The sequence below is a fragment of the Esox lucius genome, chromosome 2 (genome assembly GCF_011004845.1).
Source record: "Esox lucius isolate fEsoLuc1 chromosome 2, fEsoLuc1.pri, whole genome shotgun sequence".
NCBI classification, from domain to species: Eukaryota; Metazoa; Chordata; class Actinopteri; order Esociformes; family Esocidae; genus Esox; species Esox lucius.
The window spans coordinates 28,005,294-28,028,004 of NC_047570.1; the positions used below are offsets into that span (position 1 = coordinate 28,005,294).

General features: G+C 41.9%; 2 protein-coding genes across 5 annotated transcripts in view; one reads left to right on the forward strand and one right to left on the reverse strand.

Annotated features, from left to right (window-relative positions):
• The first annotated feature begins 8,254 nt into the window (after nt 1-8,254).
• gldn (gliomedin) lies at nt 8,255-17,771 on the forward strand. Its single transcript, XM_020053889.3, has 11 exons — nt 8,255-8,981; nt 9,211-9,638; nt 9,781-9,832; nt 11,342-11,368; nt 12,874-12,972; nt 14,126-14,272; nt 14,839-14,979; nt 15,508-15,594; nt 15,695-15,820; nt 15,933-16,083; nt 16,511-17,771. Exons 1-11 carry the CDS (start codon nt 8,675-8,677, stop codon nt 16,974-16,976), a joined length of 2,031 nt encoding a protein of 676 aa, XP_019909448.1. The 5' UTR covers nt 8,255-8,674; the 3' UTR covers nt 16,977-17,771.
• A 940-nt stretch (nt 17,772-18,711) lies between these two features.
• dmxl2 (Dmx-like 2) overlaps nt 18,712-22,711 on the reverse strand; it is a 54,682-nt gene continuing 50,682 nt past the window's right edge. For all 4 annotated transcript variants that reach the window (XM_029114748.2, XM_029114742.2, XM_029114743.2 and 1 more), the window contains 3 exons: nt 21,557-21,609; nt 21,180-21,397; nt 18,712-20,893 (listed from right to left, as the gene is read on the reverse strand). In XM_029114748.2, the coding sequence (XP_028970581.1) occupies nt 20,684-20,893; nt 21,180-21,397; nt 21,557-21,609 (481 nt within the window). In that variant the 3' untranslated portion in view covers nt 18,712-20,683. The remainder of the gene's footprint in view (nt 20,894-21,179; nt 21,398-21,556; nt 21,610-22,711) is intronic.

Consider the following 22,711-nt stretch of genomic DNA (forward strand, 5'->3'; position numbering starts at 1 on the left):
GTTGTGCCTCACCATATTGACTGCTCAGGTTTTATTTCACATTGTCTGGTTTTCAAAGAGAGTCTTGGAGCTGGATGCCGCACCAATTCAGCACGTTTATATTTAAATTAATGAGGCTGGCTTCAACCTAGCCAAAAAAAGGGGACGGAACGTTATGGCCACCGTGCCTTTGTGAATGTCCCTGGACAGTGTGGAGGGAATACCACCCTGCGCGCAGCCGTTAGCCAGCCATATGTTCTTCATCACCATGCCAACCTTCATCACCATGCCAACCTTGGTCCCTACAACACTGCCCATCTCATCACGTTCCTGGACACACTAAATGGCATCCTCATTCCAGCCGAACAGAGCAGCCCAGGTATGTTGTCATCTGGGACAACTTGAGTTTCCTGACACTTAGCCAGGGAGAACATTGCTTGGGGTGTAGATGAGACCCTCTAACCCTGAACAAAATAGGAGGTTGGATGCAGCCTAATTAATAGTTTTTGTGTTACTGAATGCTTTTCGTGTTTTTCCCCTGTTGGGTATGGAAAAGTGTTACATACAAAACATAAGTGTTCAAAAATACAGCATTTGTGAAATAAATGACATTGTTTTTGTTACCCTTTTGCATTTTTGTGTGTTTATTTGAGTATGTATACATTACTGTAAAAATCTTTTGCAAATGGCTACAGTGTAGTTTTTCTCAGTCATTTATACACTGAGCCCATAAGCATACACAGAGTTATCAGATGTTCAAGCTAACGTCCCAGAACCTTGAACCATTTCAGCGGAAGCAAGCACAGATTTTACTTGCTTCAACTCAATTTGCAATTCCAGTTCACTCATGTGGCGAAACACTACACACAACTCTCAGTGTGTGAGCACAATTGTCATTGAGAAAACACCTGTGCCATTTGTAAGAATACATATGAGTCACCAGACAAAACTCTGAGTTCTTAATGCATTACAACACACTTCAATGTGGTTAGCTGTACAAACCCAGCCGACCAAATAGTTAACCCTGTTCTCCTCGTTCTGTCAAGTATAAAAAGGGGCACACAAGGACCCATGATTGCACAGGACAAATGGAGCAACGAAGAGCAGAAAGGAGAAGAGGTAGGGGAAGACACAGAGGATTCAACCTGACCAAGAGGCGGCACAGGGGAAGAAATATCATTGGCCGCTGAGTGAAGGTGGAGGTTCCTGGTCAAAGGGGTGGAAACATCACCATGTGGGCTGCTTTCAGTCAGCAGGATTTGTCCCCTGCTATGTCACACTACACCCCCTTACAACAGCAGTCCTCCTGGTATTCCTTGATGCAACATAGGACAATTCCCCCCCCCCCCCCCCCCCCCCCCCAGAAAGACAATACAGGGCCCCAGGCTCAACAACCAACCAAAATCCAAATGATTTTCCTTCCACCATAACCAATCCAATTGAGGAATTTTGGAAGGTGTATGATCGGAACCCTCATCGGCAAGCGGGTCTTCTCCAGGCCACTGGACAATGCAAAATGCTTAAACCAACTGATAGGATATTCATATTAGTATTTTGTTTTGTTGGTTGGGAGACAAATCTATTCATTTGATGCGTGTGTGTGCCATTTTGAATTTAAAAAAAAAGGGTTAATTTGAGGATGAATTTGAGGTTAGGGCTAGGCAACAGCTAGGGTTAGGATTAGGGTTAGAGAATAGGAAATGAGGATTTCTGGGTCAAGGTTAGATCTAAGGTCCTCACAAGGATAGAAAAAATAGACTAGTGTATCAGTGCATCCTTTTTCCGTGTTGTCAGTCATCCAGTGCCCATATGTTTCTCTGGTCAGGTAATGTGTTCAGGAGAATGGATTCTCCTGGATTCTCAAATGTCCAAAACATTCTAGTCATTAGTAACACAGAGAAGTGTTCTCTTTGGCTCTGTGAATTCCCTCACCTCCCACTGTGCCTGGAAAAAAGTTCATATTCAAACAGGCCTTTCTGTGTTCTGACTGAGAGACAGATTTTATATCACTGGCCACTTGATAGTCAACACCCCAGATTCTTTGGCATATTATATTAGAGCAAGTCTGTATGTGTGTGTGTGTGTGTTCATGAGAACACACATATGGCATGTTTATGTGCATGCTTGTGTGTGTGTGTGTGTTTGTGTGGGCGTATGTGTGTCCAGTATGTAATGGGCTCCCTGTTCCATGGTATGTTTAGAGCTAGCCTATGTCTAGCTCTCACTTTAAAAACCAAGAACCGAGTCTGTTGTGTGTTTGTGAAAAGACACAGTATGCTAATGCAACTTCATCCCTCTCTGTTCTTATCAATCCACTCATTGTCCTGGGGAGTTGATTCTATTTGCATGCTGGAATTTTAGTCATGGTATATGGATTGATGAAGACAAGTGATTCTCCAAATATTTTAGAAATATGGATATTTATCATGTCCATGACATTATCCCAAACATTTCTCTTGACATTTGAGCCCTAACCTTTCCTGAATCACTGAATGTCTGTTTTGGGGGTTAGTCACTATACAGCAGTTAGGTCAATATCAGACAATGTGTGCGCCCCTATCCAGATACTACCCACTTCTGTTCTGTCCTTGTTAGTTTGGTTTAGTTGTGTTCTATCACGTCTAGTCTGGTCTACACCTATCCTGTCCAATCTGATCTAGTCCTATTCTATCCTGTCCAGTCTGGTCTAGTCCTATTCTATCCTGTCCAGCCTGATCTAGTCCTATTCTATCCTGTCCAATCTGATCTAGTCCTATTCTATCCTGTCCAGTCTGGTCTAGTCCTATTCTATCCTGTCCAGCCTGATCTAGTCCTATTCTATCCTGTCCAGTCTGATCTAGTCCTATTCTATCCTGTCCAGCCTGATCTAGTCCTATTCTATCCTGTCCAGCCTGATCTAGTCCTATTCTATCCTGTCCAGTCTGGTCTAGTCCTATTCTATCCTGTCCAGCCTGATCTAGTCCTATTCTATCCTGTCCAGCCTGATCTAGTCTTAATCTATCCTGTCCAGTCTGGTCTTGCATTGTTCAATCCTGTCTAGTCTGGTCTAGTCCTGTTCTATCATGTCCAGTCTGATCCAGTCCAATTCAATCCTGTCCAGTGTGGTCTAGTCCTGTTCTATCCTATCTAGTCTGGTCAAATCCTGTTCTATCCTGCCCAGTTCTGTTCTATCTTGTCTAGTCTAATCCTGTTCTGTTTTGTCCTGTCCTGTCTGGTCTAGTCATTTGCTGTTCTGTCCGGTAATGTCCAAAAAGCTTTACTCAGGGCTTAGTGAGGGATTGAAAAGACAAAATAAAGTAAATGGGAATGAAGAGATCCTGGCACCAGAGATAAGAACAGGAGATGAAGAAAGAAGAGACTATGAGAGTGAAATGAGAGTGATGTCTAGCAGGACATAGCAGGTCAACAGACAGCAGCTGCTCCTTGTGAACACAGTGCCAGGCCAGCTGGGAGGACATCTGCACTGAGAAAGTGAGAGGAGGAGGAGAAGAGATTTCTCACAGCCTCTGCCAATGAAGAAGGAAGAGAGAGAGCAAAGATTAATTCAGAGCAAAAATAAAAAACTGAGAATTCCAAAGAGGTGAAAACTGTTAATCGGTCAAACTCCTTCCCCTTTTTTTCCTGTTTCCTCCTCATACGTCTGTCTATAAACAGGATGAGAAATCACTTTCTGTTCTTCCAGTGCAAAGTACAGTTCAACAGAGCCGTGCTGTGTGAGCGCTGATGTCTCTCTGATGGTTTACCAAATGGAATCCTAAACCCTATTTAACACATTATGGCCCAGGTTAAATGTAGAGCACTGTATAGGGAATAGGGTGGTTAAACTGTCCCGGGATCAGATGTTAAAGCACAGTTAAGAGGTCATTCATTGTCACGTTGTTGGCACACCAACTGTCATTAAGTAACAGCGAAATGTTGACTCAGAGGCCCTTTTGAAACATACAGAGATGAAAAGTAAGAGAAATAGATTGTTTTAAAATACATAAATATAAAAAATACTAAAATATTAACAGAAGGAATATGTTAATAATAAATAGCAAACCGGAACCCAGCGATACTAATCACTCAAATGAATGTAAAAGGGTAACATCTGAATAGGAAAATACAATCATTCAGATTTCTAGGGGTTTGAACATTGGTGGCAAAAACATTTTTATTTAACTTATTGTACTTTTTTTTCTCTCCCTCACCAAAAATTCTACGTGTTACATTCATTGTATAGTAGAGATCAATAATAATAAAAAAAGGGAACACTATTTATTTTAACCACCAGGAAAATCATTGCCCTCCTATATATCTAAAGTACAAGGGCAAAAACAAAAACATTCACCCCTTTGGGTCCCCAGGACCAGGATTAAGGATCACTGATCTAAAGGGATTTTACAAAAAAATTACTAATGATATAGTGACCCCAGCAGGATTCGAACCACACCAGCTGTCAGTAAAAGTACAGCACCCTACAAACTAAGCTAATATTATCAGTATGTTACCAGTAGTGACAAGGACACAATCAAAATGTTAAACTAGAGAAGAATCAGACAGGAATAAGAGAGAGCAATTGTCTGTGGCCACCTGCACCAGCACCATTCCATTTTTGGGGGTTGTTTTACTGTTGCCCCTCCAGTGTGTCTGTTGTCACTTTATTTTTCACCAAAACAGGTGACATTGATCACAATCGCTTACGCTTCTTAATATGACAGATTGATATCCCTGAAGTTTAATTTGACTTGTGTTATACAGTGGTGAGTAAATGCTCCCTTTTTGAGTAGTGTATTTTAACAACTCGAAAACCAGTGATGGCCATTCGAGGCTTCATTAACATTCTTCTAGCAGCAGGATATTATGCTAACTCAGATTTTCTTTTTCAAAATAAAACCCATCATTGAAATATATAAGGCAATATAGTTCACAATCTAGTCTATACATTTCATGTTTAATGTCCGTTCCAATGTTATTCTTGTCTGTTCTTTTTCACAGACTACATTGTTAACTATATTGCCTTATACATTTCAATGATGGCTTTTATTGTGATAAAGAAAATCTGAGTGCTGCCAGCATAACGCTCCTGCTGCTAAAATAACGCTAATGAAGCCTCAAATGGCCATCACTATCGAAAACACAAACGTATGAATGTATTTTTCCTATTAAATCTTTTACAACAGTGTTGACTGGTAATCAGAAGGAAAGAAATCTAACTTCTGTAAATATAACAACTGTCACAACTTACATAATCCTTTTAGTGGGGCTATGCACTTTTGTAAGTATTGCATATACACCCATCAGCCATAACATTATGACCACTGACAGGTGAAGTGAATAACACTGATACACCCATCAGCCATAACATTATGACCACTGACAGGTGAAGTGAATAACACTGATACACCCATCAGCCATAACATTATGACCACTGACAGGTGAAGTGAATAACACTGATACACCCATCAGCCATAACATTATGACCACTGACAGGTGAAGTGAATAACACTGATACACCCATCAGCCATAACATTATGACCACTGACAGGTGAAGTGAATAACACTGATACACCCATCAGCCATAACATTATGACCACTGACAGGTGAAGTGAATAACACTGATACACCCATCAGCCATAACATTATGACCACTGACAGGTGAAGTGAATAACACTGATACACCCATCAGCCATAACATTATGACCACTGACAGGTGAAGTGAATAACACTGATACACCCATCAGCCATAACATTATGACCACTGACAGGTGAAGTGAATAACACTGATACACCCATCAGCCATAACATTATGACCACTGACAGGTGAAGTGAATAACACTGATACACAGATCAGCCATAACATTATGACCACTGACAGGTGAAGTGAATATCACTGATACACCCATCAGCCATAACATTATGACCACTGACAGGTGAAGTGAATATCACTGATACACCCATCAGCCATAACATTATGACCACTGACAGGTGAAGTGAATAATTCTGATCATTTCGTTATCATGGCAACTGTCAGTGGGTCGGATACATTAGGCAGCAAGTGAACATTCTGTCTTCAAAGTTGATGTGTTTGAAGCAGGAAATGGGAAAGCATAAGAATCTGAGCGACTTTGACAAGGGCTAAATTGTGATGGCTAGACAACTGGGTAAGAGCATCTCCAATACTGCAGCCCTTGTGGTGTGTGCCTGGTCTGCAGTGTTTAGTACCTATCAAAAGTGGTCCAAGGACAGAAAAGCGGGGAACCGGCTACAAGGTCATGGGTGCTTAAGGCTCACTGATGCATATTCGGAGCAAAGGCTGACCCGTGTGTTCCGATCCAACAGACGAGCTACTGTATAGGTAGCTATTGTTATGTATGCTGGACAAACAGGTCTGATCCATGGAGGCCCCAGGTCACAACTTACAGGACTTAAAGAATCTGCTGCTAACGTCTTGGTGCCAGATACCACAGCACACCTTCAGAGGTCTAGTAAAGACCATGGCTCGACGAGTCAGGGCTGTTTTGGCAACAAAAGGGGGACCTACACAATATTAGGCTGGTGGTCATAATGATATGGCTGATTGGTGTGTGCTTTTGATTGGACAAAACAAAACAAGAACATTTGAAAGATCACTTTCCCAAATTGACCTATCCATTTATTGAACATTCCTTCCAGATTCAACATTCTTTCATGACATTGGGATGAACACCACTACTATTTGGATCAGCGCCATGGGATCATTAGTGTTCTCAGAGTCAGGATGCACGTTTAATGTCAGTCCTTTCAACAGGGCAATGTTCTGGGGCATTGGGTTTGGATCTTAAGGCCAGAAAAAACATTGCGCCTTAAACACCACCCACAACAGCCCCAAGTCTTTGGCCCAGGGACCAACCAGGACTGACCCTGGTTACGTGTGTTTGTGATGGATTGGATAAAACATACATTCCACTTAAACCTTCTACTTTAGCCTCCTGAGCTGGGTTCAAAACATTTTGAAAGTGTTTGAGCATCTACTTTAACTACTTTGTGCATCTGCCTCAACCTGTATAGGGTGCCATGCAGGTGGAGATAGTATCTTTTGGGACTAAATCATTCGTTCCATTGTGCCAGGCAAACACAATTAAGCCCAGATAAAGTGTTAAAAAATGTTTTAAACCCAGATCTTCTGTCCAATGCTATACTGTACTGTACTCAGTGATTCCTGTACTTCAGCCCAGTGAACTCAGGTCAACTTTTCTGTGCTCTTCTTTCCTGTGAGCAAGTTTCCCCTCTCTCATCTCTTCTGTCTGCCACTGACCTACAGCCGCAGGGGAGGAGTCTGGCTGAATGAAGCAGAGAGGAGTGTTTGTGCGTGTGTGTGTGTGTGTGTGCATGCATGTGTACAGTATGTGGTATATTTGTGCGTGGCTCTGCCTGCAAACATGCATGCATGCGTGTCTAAGATCATATATACTGGTAGGAAAAATGACACTTATTTAGTGAAATGTCACTTCTTTTTAAACATAATTAGTTTAGCTCAATTTGGAGTTACAGAAATAGGTCACTGCTGCCGTTACAGAGGGATGGAGAGAGCTCTCAAGACATGTCAGGGGGGTTTCTCTCTAAAGAGATGAGAAGGGTGGGGGAGAAAGGGGTGAGAGAGATAGGGATAAAGGGTGAGTGAGATGGGGGAAAGATGTGGACGGCGGCAGATCACCTATAGTTCTTCATGTCTGGACTGAGTATTCTCTTTGTCTCTCTTTTCCTCAGACATTGTGTCAGATTATTCCTAAATTTTTTTCAAGTGCTCTCTCCAAGTATAATGTGCGTGAACACACTGTAAGGGCTGTGAATGGTTCATTCACCGGTCTCGTCCGTGATGTAATGACCCCTAGGACCTTAAACCTGCGTTTTGTGTAAATCAGAGGAATACGGCAGCATTGTTTATGAGTGGAAGGGAAAGTCTATGAAGAGCACATTAACGAAGAGTTGTAGCCTCTAGTTCTTACACTCACTGTGTGTGTTCGTGTGTTCGTGTGTCTGTGTGTGTGTGATGTCAGCCCTCAGCCCACGGTGGTTGCTTAAGAATGGGTTGTGTTGAATATAAATCAGGTGACTGCACAGACGATGGGTTTCTTCCCTTTTCACAAAGCCTAGAAGGTTGTGTAATGCCCCCTCCTACACATGCCGCACACACAATTTACACACAAAACACTGATCTATTGTGCGCACAAACAGCTTTGCTCCAGTCTACTCACACGCACACACACGCATGCACACACACACTCACACAACAAGGAGTACCATTCAGCCATCATCGGGACCACAGAGTCACAAATCGAGAGATCAGGTGTGGACATATCCTACTGGACTTCTTGGATTCTATTTGGACAACTAGGGCCAAATTTCTCTTTTCCGCTTGGACCTAAACAAAAGATTCTGACATAATCTTTTGTTTAGGACAAGATCTATAAACTCTGTTCTGTTGAATTGGATTTAGACCATTTTCTCTGGGCTGATCTGTAGTCAGAATCTATTATGAAGCAAGGTCTGGTTCTTCTGGATTTGTAAACATCTACCTTTTACAGTTGGAATGAGATCTTGGACTCAGCTCTAGCCTTTTGCCAAGATTGTTTTGAGGGCAACGATACTCGTCTTTCATCTAATCGGATTCCGTTGACCGTTCAGAAAAATACACGCTTCTTGGACAGTCTTGGACATTTGAATCCTGTTTTGAATGCTGAAACTAGTCGCCGAGTCCCGGAGAAGGGGAGGGGCAGGGGCTGGTGCGTGTGAGATGATCCCCTTGCGCCCCAGCCTGTCTGTCCCTCTGCGGGTGCTGATCTATGGGACGTGTGCCCTTGCCCTGGTCCACACCGTAGCTCTGCTGGTGCTCCTGTTGCAACAGAACCAGCTGTGGAGCCGCGTGGAGCTCATCGAGGCCAGGTTGGAAGGGGTGGAACAGAGCTCTGTGGTGGAGTTCCTCCAGGAGGTGCCCCGAGGTGTCCCAAGAGGTCCAGGGAGGCTGGCGGAGTTAAGAGGAGGTTCTGCTGCTGTTCCTAAACTGTTATTTGTTTATGCCTTTCCTACTTTTATTGTTAATCATTTGTCTTTCTGCCTGTGAATACATAGTGCAATAATGAATCTCTGTTGGACAGAGTGTATATTACACTGCCAAGTAGCTATTATTGAATCTGGTCCTAACATTATGCAATGATTGAAAAAATAATTTTCCCCTCTGTAATTAATGACGTTTTTCTTATCTTATCTAAGGCCCGGGAAGGCCAGTTGAACTACAAGAACAAGAAGGAGCAGAAGGAGGTGTAGGTAGTTCAATAAAGGAGCTGAGGGAGCAGGGGCAGCTCCAGTATTTGCGTAACAAGAGGAGTCAGGAGCTAGAGAGAGAGCTACGACAGGAATTGAAGGAGGAGCAGAGGCTGGAGCCGAACCACCAGGAGACCCAGAAAAGCCGTGAGCTCCTGCAGGAGGTGACCGTGGGATTAGACCAGTGGCAAGAGATGGGGCAAGAAGAGCTGGAGGTGGAAGAAGAGCTTCAACCTGGGTTAAAGGAAGAAACGGACAAGGAGATGGGGAAGAAGATAAGGCACGAGCTGAACCACAAACATAGGAAGACAAAGAGTTTTCAGAAAATGGAGCTGCAGGACGACATGATGATGATGATGACCTATTCTATGGTGCCGGTATGCTAGGCTACTCAATGTGTGGGTCTGTGTTCTTCACGTATTTTGTGGGTTTTGGTGTGTTTAAAGAAAAAAAAGAAAATCAATCTGTTTGTTGTTCTTGTGTGTAGCTGAGAGGGGTTTCAAATGTGTTTGTTTCCAGGTCAAAGTGTTGTTGGACATCTGTAACAGCACCAAGGGAGTCTGCATAACTGGTATGTCCACATTATATACAAGTAATAAGGCACTGATGGATGAGGTTTATGGGAGCAATGTAATGGGAAGGGCCTGGATACAGAATAGTGATTTATTGTCATTAATACCCCAAATTCATGGGTTGCAACCTTTTACAAACATAACCTGTTACAGAAAAGTAACCTGTTCTCAAATCCGTGATGCAGTATAATGTTTCATGTACCAAAACTTTCCTTTAATCAGCAATCCAACTACCCAGCTTACAAACAGCGTCTTACAATGGCTTACTTTTTTTAGTGACTTTCAAATGGATTCTAGCCAAGCTTCACGTTTTCTAACACGAGTCAGTGGTTGGCGTTTGTTATCTGTCCTGGCGTGTGTTATCTGTCCTGGCGTGTGTTATCTGTCCTGGCGTGTGTTATCTGTCCTGGCGTGTGTTATCTGTCCTGGCGTGTGTTGTCTATCTTGGCATCTGTAATCTGTCCTGGGGTATGTTATCTGTCCTGGGGTGTGTTATCTGTCCTGGCATGTGTTATCTGTCCTGGCATGTGTTATCTGTCCTGGCATGTGTTATCTGTCCTGGCGTGTGTTGTCTATCCTGGCGTGTGTTATCTATCTTGGCGTGTGTTATCTGTCCTGGCGTGTGTTATCTGTCTTGGCGTGTGTTATCTGTCCTGGCATGTGTTATCTGTCTTGGTGTGTTATCTGTCTTGGCATGTGTTATCTGTGTTGGTGTGTGTTATCTGTCTTGGTGTGTGTTATCTGTCCTTGCGTGTGTTGTCTATCCTGGCGTGTGTTATCTATCTTGGCGTGTGTTATCTGTCCTGGCGTGTGTTATCTGTCTTGGTGTGTGTTATCTGTCCTGGCGTGTGTTATCTGTCCTGGCGTGTGTTATCTGTCTTGGCGTGTGTTATCTGTCCTGGCATGTGTTATCTGTCTTGGTGTGTGTTATCTGTCTTGGCATGTGTTATCTGTCCTGGCGTGTGTTATCTGTCTTGGCGTGTGTTATCTGTCCTGGCATGTGTTATCTGTCTTGGTGTGTGTTATCTGTCCTGGCGTGTGTTATCTGTCCTGGCGTGTGTTATCTGTCTTGGCGTGTGTTATCTGTCCTGGCATGTGTTATCTGTCTTGGTGTGTGTTATCTGTCTTGGCATGTGTTATCTGTCTTGGTGTGTGTTATCTGTCCTGGGGTGTGTTATCTGTCCTGGCGTGTGTTATCTGTCTTGGTGTGTGTTATCTGTCTTGGTGTGTGTTATCTGTCTTGGCGTGTGTTATCGGTCTTGGCGTGTGTTATATGTCTTGGTGTGTGTTATCTGTCTTGGTGTGTGTTATCGGTCTTGGTGTGTGTTATCGGTCTTGGCGTGTGTTATCGGTCTTGGCGTGTGTTATTGGTCTTGGCGTGTGTTATCTGTCTTGGTGTGTATTATCGGTCTTGGTGTGTGTTATCTGTCTTGGCGTGTGTTATCGGTCCTGGCGTGTGTTATCGGTCTTGGCGTGTTATCTGTCTCTGATTGCATTCTGTGTTGCAGGACCACCGGGCCCACCTGGACCCCCTGGTAAGTAAGTCATTCAAGTTGCGATTCATGTGTGTCATATTCCATCTACAAGTTTACTTGCCTCACTATTTAGTACAAGTTGTGTTCCAAATAGTTTTTATAGACCAGTAAGTGCTAGAAGTCAGTACTTTAACACATTCATGTTAGATAATGTATGGGCTAGCAGATGTATTTTCTGGGTAACTTAAGTATTGACCTGCTGTCATCAAGCTGTCCATTCCAAAAAAGCATCTCGCTATAATCAATGTCTACAATGTGGTTCAGGTCGTCTCTACCTACCAGCATATTTACAAACAGTGATTTAACTAAATCATCCACCTTTTAAACACATCAACAGTAGATATGAAAAGTCTATGCACCCTTACTTAAAATGAAGCGTCTGTTGATGTAAAGCCTGAAATCAAGACAAATCATGTCAGACCATCTTTCCACCTAATGTTATATTTGCAATATTTAAATGAAAAATAAATTTCTCTGAAGAATAATATCAAATAAAATATTCTCAGTGCCTTACACTGCATGTGTTCACACCCTTTCTAAGACAGATTGGAAATTTATTTAGATTTAACCAAACATGTTCCAAATCAGGGGCTGTAGTTCCCCCCTTTTTCACTGTTGCCTTTTCACCTGAAGGTGCCGTTTCCTCTTTTACTGTACTTATAATTACAAAATGTGTTTGAAAAAAATCTGTCTAGTAAGGACTTCCAAAAGCAGGGACGGATTCACATTAACTTGTGACCCATTTCAGTGTAGGACATTTAAAAATACACACGTGTCAAGTTCTTACTCTGTCTTGTGAGCACACCTCTGTCAGAGGAAGGGTTCTCACAATAACTCCTAGAACCAGTGAATACATGCCACACAAATGTACCCATGCACCTTTGCAGCATTCAGGTACTTTGGCAGGGCTTAACTTGACCAGTTAATGGTTTGGTTTTGACACACCTATTGCTGTGGAATTAGATGATGAAGCCGCCAACTCCCAAATCGATGGGCATGGCCAGCAATCTTCTTCTCTCCATGACAGGTACCAGGAGAAACTATACCATTCAGGTCATGGCACCATGCTGTTAGATTCCCTCTCTTTTGTTTACAAAATGAACAGACCTGAATCAGAGGAGAGGCTTGTTGTGTTTAGTCAGCTGCCCTACATGGTTTAATGTAGATGTTATTGATGTTACATCAGGAAGTCACTCAAATTTGAAAGCTTATTTGCTTTTCTACATTTTAAGGCACCACCCCCCATTCTGTCAAAACTGACCATTCCCTGCCCTACAACAACTTGTTTACATTGCAGTCAGAACGGTCAAGCAAAACCCAATATTAACTAACTGATTTATAGATCTACTGGAGACTAACTAACGGAAACTTGCTGTGATTTTTGCACCTGCATCAAACCTTGTGGATTATGACGGTATTACCAGCGAAACTATTGGGTATTTTCCATGGATGAGCATCTGTTCTTAAGATACTACTCGTGAATGCAATGTGTCTATGTGTTATAGGACTGCCTGGAGTGCATGGACTGCCTGGGCACAATGGCACTGCTGGCATCCCAGGTTCTGATGGAGAGCCTGGGGCTGAAGGGAAACGAGGGAAGAGAGGTACGGGTTGAAAGGCCCACTTACTGTAAAAGGGGCTTGCGCTCCATTGTCAGAGTTCTGTGTCCCTGTATCAATCTGTCCATCATCTCATCTATTCCCCAGGGCCCGTTCTGGTTCTTTTAGTGAACACATAATGGACCAGTGAAATGGTAGAGCAGATTCCCTCAGGGTCAATAACACACACACACACACACACGCACACACGCACACACACACACACGCACACACACACAAACACACACACACACATATACTCACTCAAGATCAGTCAAACATACATATTTACCAACAAATACCTTTAAGAGACATACACAAACAAATGAAAATGCTTATAAATGTGGTTGACATGTAAGCTCCGTGGAGCCTAGTTGAGTGTGGCAAACACACACACACACACACACACATACACACACACACACACACATACGCAAACCTAATGCTGTGCACATAAGCCATATACACACAGATTTCCATATACAGAGACAATCCTATAATCCATTCAAATGTCAACAGTCAACAGCCAGTCAGTTCTTTCCAGAAATACTCAAAGATGTGATGTTTCCCAATTATGAGTCATGTTTCAACAGTTGTGGGTGCTTCTGTGTCCCTTGAACCGGAACTGAAGGAAGAATGGAAGCTGCACATCTATCCTACTGGAGACTGATGTTATTCATTAAGATTATTCATGGTTTTGTGGTTTGGTACTACTGAATGGGCTGGAAAAGGAATTCTTCTATCATCCCACTGGTGTTTTACTCAGAAGGGAAGGACATGGGTCTGAGTCTCAAATGACACCCTGTTCCCCTTTTAGTACACTAATTTAGTTTAGAGTAGTGCCCTATGTAAGAGAGAGGTTGCCATTTGGGTTGCTCCCCGTTTAGGAGAAATGAATGGAATAGTTCATGCTGGTTTACTGGAATGGTAATGTCTTTTTACAATGTGGCAACTATTTTCTTAACAATAAGTCACAAGAACAGCCATCAACTTGTGTTTGACCTTTATTTTAATCTTACGAAGCAAGGGCTTGTTTCTTAAATTAGGCCTGTCAGAATTTCTGCTTCTTCTGTCCTCTTCCTTTCAATGTCTCAAGCCAGAATTAGTTGCAGAGGACCTGCGCATGTAAAAAAATATATATAACCATATTATTTCACAGGAGAGAAAGGAGAACCAGGAGAGAAAGGTGAACCAGGAGAGAAAGGAGAACCAGGAGAGAAAGGAGAACCAGGGGAGAAGGGAGAGAGAGGAGACCCAGGACCCGCAGGAGAAATGACAAATTCGTCCAATGAAGTCATGTTGGAGGGTGAGAAAGAACAGCAAAAACAAGGTCACCTGTTTTCCCTTAAGGTGAAAGGGGAACAACAGACACATTATTATCCATCTGAAATCTCCTTCAATCTGATAAATCCCACCTTGCAAGCCAATCATGTTCAAGAGTGCCAATCCATTCCAGCCCATTAAAGGACAGAGCTGTACTTCCCCCCTGCCCAAACAATCTGCTGCACACCTAAACCTCATTTTGACTGGGACTGTGATCAGTGGTGTTTTGTCTGAGACAGGGTGAGGTCACTGTCAACAACAGTGTTTTTGTAGGGGCTTGACCATTTGAATGGGGTGATCATCATTAAAATGTCTCTCCAAACTCCTATAGTAGATGTAGAGCTATTGTGCCATTACCAATGTTCCAGCACAAACCTTCATTTCAACTCATTTTGAACAGATTTCACTGAATAATTTAAAGCAATTATGATGGTACTGTGTAGTATCTTGCAAGGTTTTTGAGTGTGCATCCCAAGTCCTATGTCCTGACCAGTTTATTCCTGGGAAGCACCTATTGGAATGGAATTATGACAAACGTGGTCTGTCCAGGCCCCCCAGGTCCTGCTGGTCCTCCTGGTGCTCCAGGACCCATTGGGCCTCCCGGTCCCCCTGGTGCCCCTGGACCTGAGCGGCCCCACAGGAACAAGAGACAGCGGGCCCATCTCCCGATCCATGCTGGCCAGACACTGGGTAAGAAAGACACTTCCAAATTCTGCCCATTCTACTAACTCCCATACTTGTGTTACCGACCGTGCTGCCCAGACCCTGGGGGGAGACTATCTATCCAGTATCAACTACCCTAGCCTAGACACCTCCTAGCTTGCAATGCAGGCTGCAAGGACACTGTGTGAGTTGCACTGTTACACTAGCTACCCCCAATGCTCCCCTACCCACCTCAAACTCTCCTACTGGTCAATGTCAATCACTTATTGCATTAATAAAGTGCATTATCGTTGATGCAGTATGTTATCATTGATACAAAACATTAGTAATGCAGCACATTAACATTGACAAAGTACAGTATCATTGGTACTGCACATTATAACTGATGCAGTGCATTATAATTGATACAGCACATTATCAACCATGTCGTACATTATCAATGATGCAAAAGATAATAGAAACGGTATGTTAGTATTGATAATCACTGATACAACACAATATTGATACAGAAAGAACATTATCATTGGTACAGTCAATTATCATTGATGCTTTCAGAACTGTCTCATGCTGTACCAAATGATGGGACCCTGTCCGCCAAAGAGGTGGGGAGGTTGCGAGAGACGCCATTGAAAAAGAAAAATGGTACAATACCTTGCAAAATGTATTATTTTATCATTGTATTTTATGACTGCAAATCAACCAATTTATCCATTAATCATTTAATCATTTTTCTGTCCCCTAGAGTGCATCATCAAATCGTTAATCAACCCCCGTAACATATCTAAGATGGAGACTACATTTGGAACGTGGATGAAAGACACAGCTGTGCTAAACGATGAGCGCATCTGGGTGGCTGAGCATTTCTCTGGTACCTCCCAAATGTTCTCAACAGCCGATCAAATGTCTTTGGCACTTTTCTTGTGCCCTCCACACAATCAAACAAAAAGCACTGACATTTATTTTTGACTCTCTTAAACCAGGTCGCACAGTGAAGGAGTATAAAAGCATTGCTTCGTTCCAGAATGCCACCAGTGAGGTCATAGATGCCAGGAAGTTCTTCCAGGGGTGTGGCCATGCTGTTCATAACGGATCCTTCTACTACCACATCGCTGGAACTGCTAACCTGGCCAGGTAAAGATCTATAGTATGGCAACTCCAACTTGGCCACTGAAAATAAGGGTGGGTAGTTGTTTGATTCCAGGATCTTCAGCGTACCAAATTGAAACATATGTTAATAATCTTATTTGTTCATTTGCGTATGAACTGAACAGACATTTTTTTGATTTTATTTTGCAGGTCATGATATACATGAAATGGGCAAAACAGTACACCTTTAGTTGACACAGTACACAAAATACCAATTTTAAGCCCCCTGTTCACAACTGCTATCTGAAAAAAGTGCATCTCATAGGTGTTTCAGCTGAGTGATTTCAACGTAAAGGAGCATGTCAGTGTCCTGTGCTTCTGATCGTGTGATTTTGTGCTGCTCAAAGGAAAGCAAACGCAAAGTAAGCACAAGGGTACAGTAACACTGTCTGTCCCTCCATCTTTCTCACAGGTTTGATCTGCAGTCCAAGCGTCTCCACACCCTGGCCATCGACAATGCTCTGTACCACAATCTGTCCTACCTGCTCCACAACTCCAAGACCTACTTCAAGCTAGCGGCAGATGAGAACGGCCTGTGGCTCATCTTCGCCTCCAGCCTGGATGAAAGCATCGTGGTGGCCCAGCTGGACCTGAAGAGCTTTTCAGTCACGTCGTACATCAACACCACTTACCCAAGGACCAAGGCTGGCAATGCCTTCGTGGCCTGCGGCGTGCTCTACATCACTGACACCAAGGACACCCGCGTGACATTCGCTTTTGACCTTCTGAAGGGCAAACCTGTCAATGTGACGTTCGATCTGAGGTCATCTGGTGGAGTGCTCGCCATGCTGTCATACAGCCCCAAAGACAGACACCTGTACCTGTGGGATCAGAGCTACGTGAAGCTTTATGTGGTGCACTTCATCTCTGACGACTGAGGCTATACATCAAAGGGCTCAAAGACAGCCAGCAACAACCTGTACCTGTGTTTGTATATTTTACTTCTAGTACGTAAAGCTTATTTTTGTTTTTATTTCATCTCATCAGTCACACCAAGGACTATTTCTAATGGCTTTTTGTGACTACTGGCTGGGAATATATAAAACGTTTCGCAATGGCTGGTTGTTTTCATTCGTATAAAATGGTTTACAACTTCCAAACACATGTACCTTTTTCAAAGTGTAGTTGAATTGATAAGATATTATCTATGGCTATTAGAGTTCATACATTTAAATAATTGTTATTAATATCCTATATTGTTTTGTGGATATGGTTAAACAGAAAAATAACTGCTGTACTACATTTCCCCCTATATTAGATTTTTTCGGTGTCGTTGTGAAACATCTTTTTGTAAGGATTCTTACTAATTGTTTGACGAAAGCTTTTTGTTTTATATATACATTTTGTTTTTTATAAATATCATATTTATTTGAAAGCAGAAACTATTGTTAGGTCTGCCCTGAAATCCTGGCTTGTTGTGGACTGAAAAGTATTTATTGTTGTATAGCTCTTCCTTTAATGTCTCTGTGACTGCATGACAAAACAGACCAGAAATGCTTTTCCATATCTACTCACATGCTACCATCATGACGGCATCCAGTACAGATAGTAAAATGTTTAAAAAATACTTGGAAATTGGAAATCTGTTAATTTTTTATTGCCGCCCATTATATTTGCATATGCATGGCCTGTACTGCCTCCACGTATCAAGAAAATAAACAGGCATAAAATCACCCTGATAAAATAAAAATAATTTATTCGACTTACAAAGGTATAACTTCCCCACGGTGGAGCAGCCGGTTATATCCTCCTCTTTCTCTAGTCCCATAATCATACCCTTCCCATATTGAGTTTCATATATATATATATTTATATATATATATATATACTTTCACAACAATTGAAGCACCTTTTTATGTAGTGTTAATCTTGTATAGACATCAATAGCACCGTTACATACAGCGGCATGCATAGTACTGCCAAAAACGTTTAGGCCATCTGAGAAAAACATGAGATTTGCATTCATCATGCTGTATCTTTAGGAAACACTGAACTTACTATTAAGACTTACTTGGAACAGATGTCTGCATGCAGAACAGCAATAGTATTAGATTGTCAACCTCTGAGCCATGACCTCAACATAACTGAAGCTGTCTGGGATTATTCGGAGAGGAAAAAGACAAAAAAGCAGCCAAAGTCAAGAATAATGGAAAATCCAGAAAGAAGATTGGAAAAAGTTTCCAAAGGACTAGAATAAAATACTACCAAAAATAATTGCTTCAGTGATTCATTCTAAGGGAGGCCACATAAAACGCTGATCGTGCATTTGTAGTGGTATAATTTGGAATCCAAATAAACACTGCTCTGATAAATGGTTTTGAGTTATTTTTCAGAGTGGCCTAAGACTTTTGCACAGTACTGTGAATAAAACTTAGCAGCGTGTCAGAGGTGATATTGTTTAACAGTGCCTTAAAGTATTAATTAGGTTTTAAAAAATGCTCTATGACCGCAACTATAAGGTGCCATATTAATGTTTATAAAGCATTATAACACTTCATAAGTGTTAGCGATAAACAAACATGACAGAGAATGAAGAGGAGTGTATATACTGTATATATACGGTATAGGATATGTAAACACAGAAATCAGACATAGTGCCCAGACAGAGGGAAAGAAGGTTAACACAAATGTTTAATAATAATAACGATAATAATAATTTTACTCATAAAATAAATACCACACATTTAACAAAAGGTACAACTAATCCAGTCGGTATGATACAAACCAAGAAATCAAATAAAATTATTTAATGTTTGTACAAGCTGCTTTGAATAAAATCTCAAACTTTTTACTACTAGGCCAAATGCAGCCAAACATTCATTTGTATATAACAGTTTCTTCCTCATTCTGATACCCTATTCATTTCGAAATAAACATATAGTATCCCCAGATTTGAGTGCAAATATCTATTCAATATCAATTGTATAACGTTTGCAAAAACAATAACATTACAGTAGTATAACCAAACACAAACCTATGCCATGTTGCACTATGTCCCAGTCAAATACAGTTTTAACCTTACAGTCCTACATACATCGAAAAAGGCAATAAGTTAAACACAAATAACAAGTCTGCAAAATAAAAAACAACCAACAAAAAAACATTTACATACTGTAGTTATTAAAATAAACGGATATCTTTTTGTGCAAAAAGGAACAGCCAGAACAGACTCTGTGGGTTAGTTTCTTCTCAGGGTGGGGATTTCAGGGCAACAGACAGAACAGACTTTGTGGGTTAGTTTCTTCTCAGGGTGGGGATTTCAGGGCAACAGACAGTACAGACTCCGCGGGTTAGTTTTTTCTCAGGGTGGGGATTTCAGGGCAACAGACAGAACAGACTCTGTGGGTTAGTTTCTTCTCAGGGTGGGGATTTCAGGGCAACAGACTGAACAGACTTTGTGGGTTAGTTTCTTCTCAGGGTGGGGATTTCAGGGCAACGGAGAGATGAGACACAGACCATACAGTCACAGGATCAAAACACACCATCTTCCACACACAGCGTTCTAGCAGTGAGGCTGCTGCTTCCGCACAAACAGGCATTTAGCAGGGCTATAATGGCCGATAGAAAGGTGTGATCACATCTAGCGAGCGAAACAATAGGCAGCCAGTGCCATGGGTTCACTATGGGGATAATGTGCCATTAAACTCTGCCATTAACAGTGAGAGAAGCCAGGAAAGAAAGGACAAAATGCAGAATCCAACAACTTTAGAGTCACAACAGAGACCACTGATTGACTTACTGACTGAATTAAGGAACCACAGTGCTGGTTAAAAGTAGATGCTAAGATAGTCCTGCAGCTTGTGGGCACAAAATGACAACAGATACACACTTTAAAAGTTTTGCTTGAGCACTTGTACAGAGCACTATCATATCAATAAACCTTGTGATTGCACTGCTTAAAAGGAGAACATGCATAGCTTCCATATGGACTTACACTCCACTAGAAGTCCACCATCCACTTTAAAATGACGGGAAATCTAGCTGTTAAAATCAAGAACGGATCCCGTCGCATTAACATTAACACACGCTTGGACCATCAGGGGGGAAAAAAAGATTTGCAGCTCAATTTCACTTCTCTGACAGAATTTCTCTTAGGTACAGTTTAAACCACACAGTACCAACAGTCAAAGCCCCCGAAAACCTTGTCATCTCTCAACTTTTGACCCATATGAAACTCAAATCAATAACACACACTTAAGTCAAACTAAAGAATATCCAGTGATGTAATATATTTAGTGATCAACCCACCACCCAACCGCTCTCTCCATTCCCCCAATCTCTCTATTTCTCCCACACTCTATCCTTCTCTCTCCTTCACCACATCTCTCTCTTTCCCCTACTCTCTTTCTCACACGCAAGAGTAGGCTCTAAATTCAGTGTTAAACAAATGACAGCAAGGTTGGTTGACCTTAAACCTTTCTATCCTCCACCTTTTAGACATATAACTCTCAGATATTTTTTGTTTCTACAAGATATTCTATATATTGAATATTCTAGTGAAAGTTTAGTATATCTTTTCAACCTTTCTGCCCACTAACCAATCAGATGACCTTGTTACAGACAGTACAGGAAGTCGTTAAGTGGTCTACAGGATGTCGAAAATGCTAGCGGGGATGTTGTAGCGGTCTGGTAGAACCCTCATCTTGAGCGTTCCATCAGCTCCACAGGTGAATATGCGGTTGCCGGGTCGGGTCTCCACCTGCATGACACCCGCGCCAATGTTCCGGAAGATGGACTGCTTGGCGTGCTCCGTGCTGAAGGAGTGCATGAGACCGTGGCCTGCCAGCTTCCAGACCTGGAGGGGCGATGGGGTGGAGGAGGAAAGGAGAGTCAATAATCATTAAGGCAATGAAATAACGCCCTTCACAAGTCCATCCTGTTACTTGGACATGCAGCATATAAGGGATTACAGAGGACTGGTAAGTGGTTAACATGGCTCAGTAAACAATCAACTCAGCTTAGTTTCAATTCAGGAGGATTTAAACTACATTTTCCTCATATCAAATAAAAACCTAAGTGTGCTGTGTTTGCGGAGTTGATTGTTGGCAATTCCTTGGTAACCCTTAACTCTCTGCGATCACCTTCATGTTCCCCTCAGCTGAGCCGGTGACAAAGAAGTCTTCAGAGGCATCGAGCGCCAGGGCCTTGATAGCGGAGTCGTGAGCCTGGAAGGTGTGTAGGAGCTGTCTCTGCCGGATGTCAAACACACACACAAAGCCCTTCCTTCCCCCCGAAATCAACAGCTGCTGCTTGGGCGCGTACTGCAACACAGTGGCACCGTTCTCATGGCATGGAAAGGCTGGAGAGACGGGCGACGGATGAGTCACAATGTCAACACACTAAGGAAGAATTATACCTGCCACTCATTTATCTGATCACTTTCAAGGACACAAAGGGTTCATCTACTGAGGTAGAGTAAAGGGAGTGAAATTAAAACGTTGCTTCATTTTCTACTCACCATGCACCATGGCGTTGCTGGGTGAAATCAGAGTGTCCCAAAGGCAGACGTTTCTGGAAGAGAATGAGAACATTCATTCATTAGTTACTGCAGGGTGTTTTAGACAGGTGAAGTTATAACATGTAATGTTGACAGGTGTAGTTATAACATGTAATGTTGACTGGTGTAGCTGTAGCATGTAATGTTGACAGGTGTAGTTATAGCATGTAATGTTGACAGGTGTAGTTGTAGCATGTAATGTTGACAGGTGTAGTTGTAGCATGTAATGTTGACAGGTGTAGTTATAGCATGTAATGTTGAAAGGTGTTGTTATAACATGTAATGTTGAAAGGTGTTGTTATAACATGTAATGTTGACAGGTGTAGTTGTAGCATGTAATGTTGACAGGTGTAGTTGTAGCATGTAATGTTGACAGGTGTAGTTGTAGCATGTAATGTTGATAGGTGTAGTTATAGCATGTAATGTTGACAGTTGTAGTTATAGCATGTAATGTTGACAGGTGTAGTTATAGCATGTAATGTTGACAGTTGTAGTTATAGCATGTAATGTTGACAGTTGTAGTTATAGCATGTAATGTTGACAGGTGTAGTTATAGCATGTAATGTTGACAGTTGTAGTTATAACATGTAATGTTGACAGTTGTAGTTATAGCATGTAATGTTGACAGTTGTAGTTATAGCATGTAATGTTGACAGTTGTAGTTATAGCATGTAATGTTGACAGTTGTAGTTATAGCATGTAATGTTGACAGGTGTAGTTATAGCATGTAATGTTGACAGTTGTAGTTATAGCATGTAATGTTGACAGGTGTAGTTATAGCACGTAATGTTGACAGTTGTAGTTATAACATGTAATGTTGACTGGTGTAGCTGTAGCATGTAATGTTGACAGGTGTAGTTATAGCATGTAATGTTGACAGGTGTAGTTGTAGCATGTAATGTTGACAGGTGTAGTTATAGCATGTAATGTTGAAAGGTGTTGTTATAACATGTAATGTTGAAAGGTGTTGTTATAACATGTAATGTTGAAAGGTGTTGTTATAACATGTAATGTTGACAGGTGTAGTTGTAGCATGTAATGTTGACAGGTGTAGTTGTAGCATGTAATGTTGACAGGTGTAGTTGTAGCATGTAATGTTGATAGGTGTAGTTATAG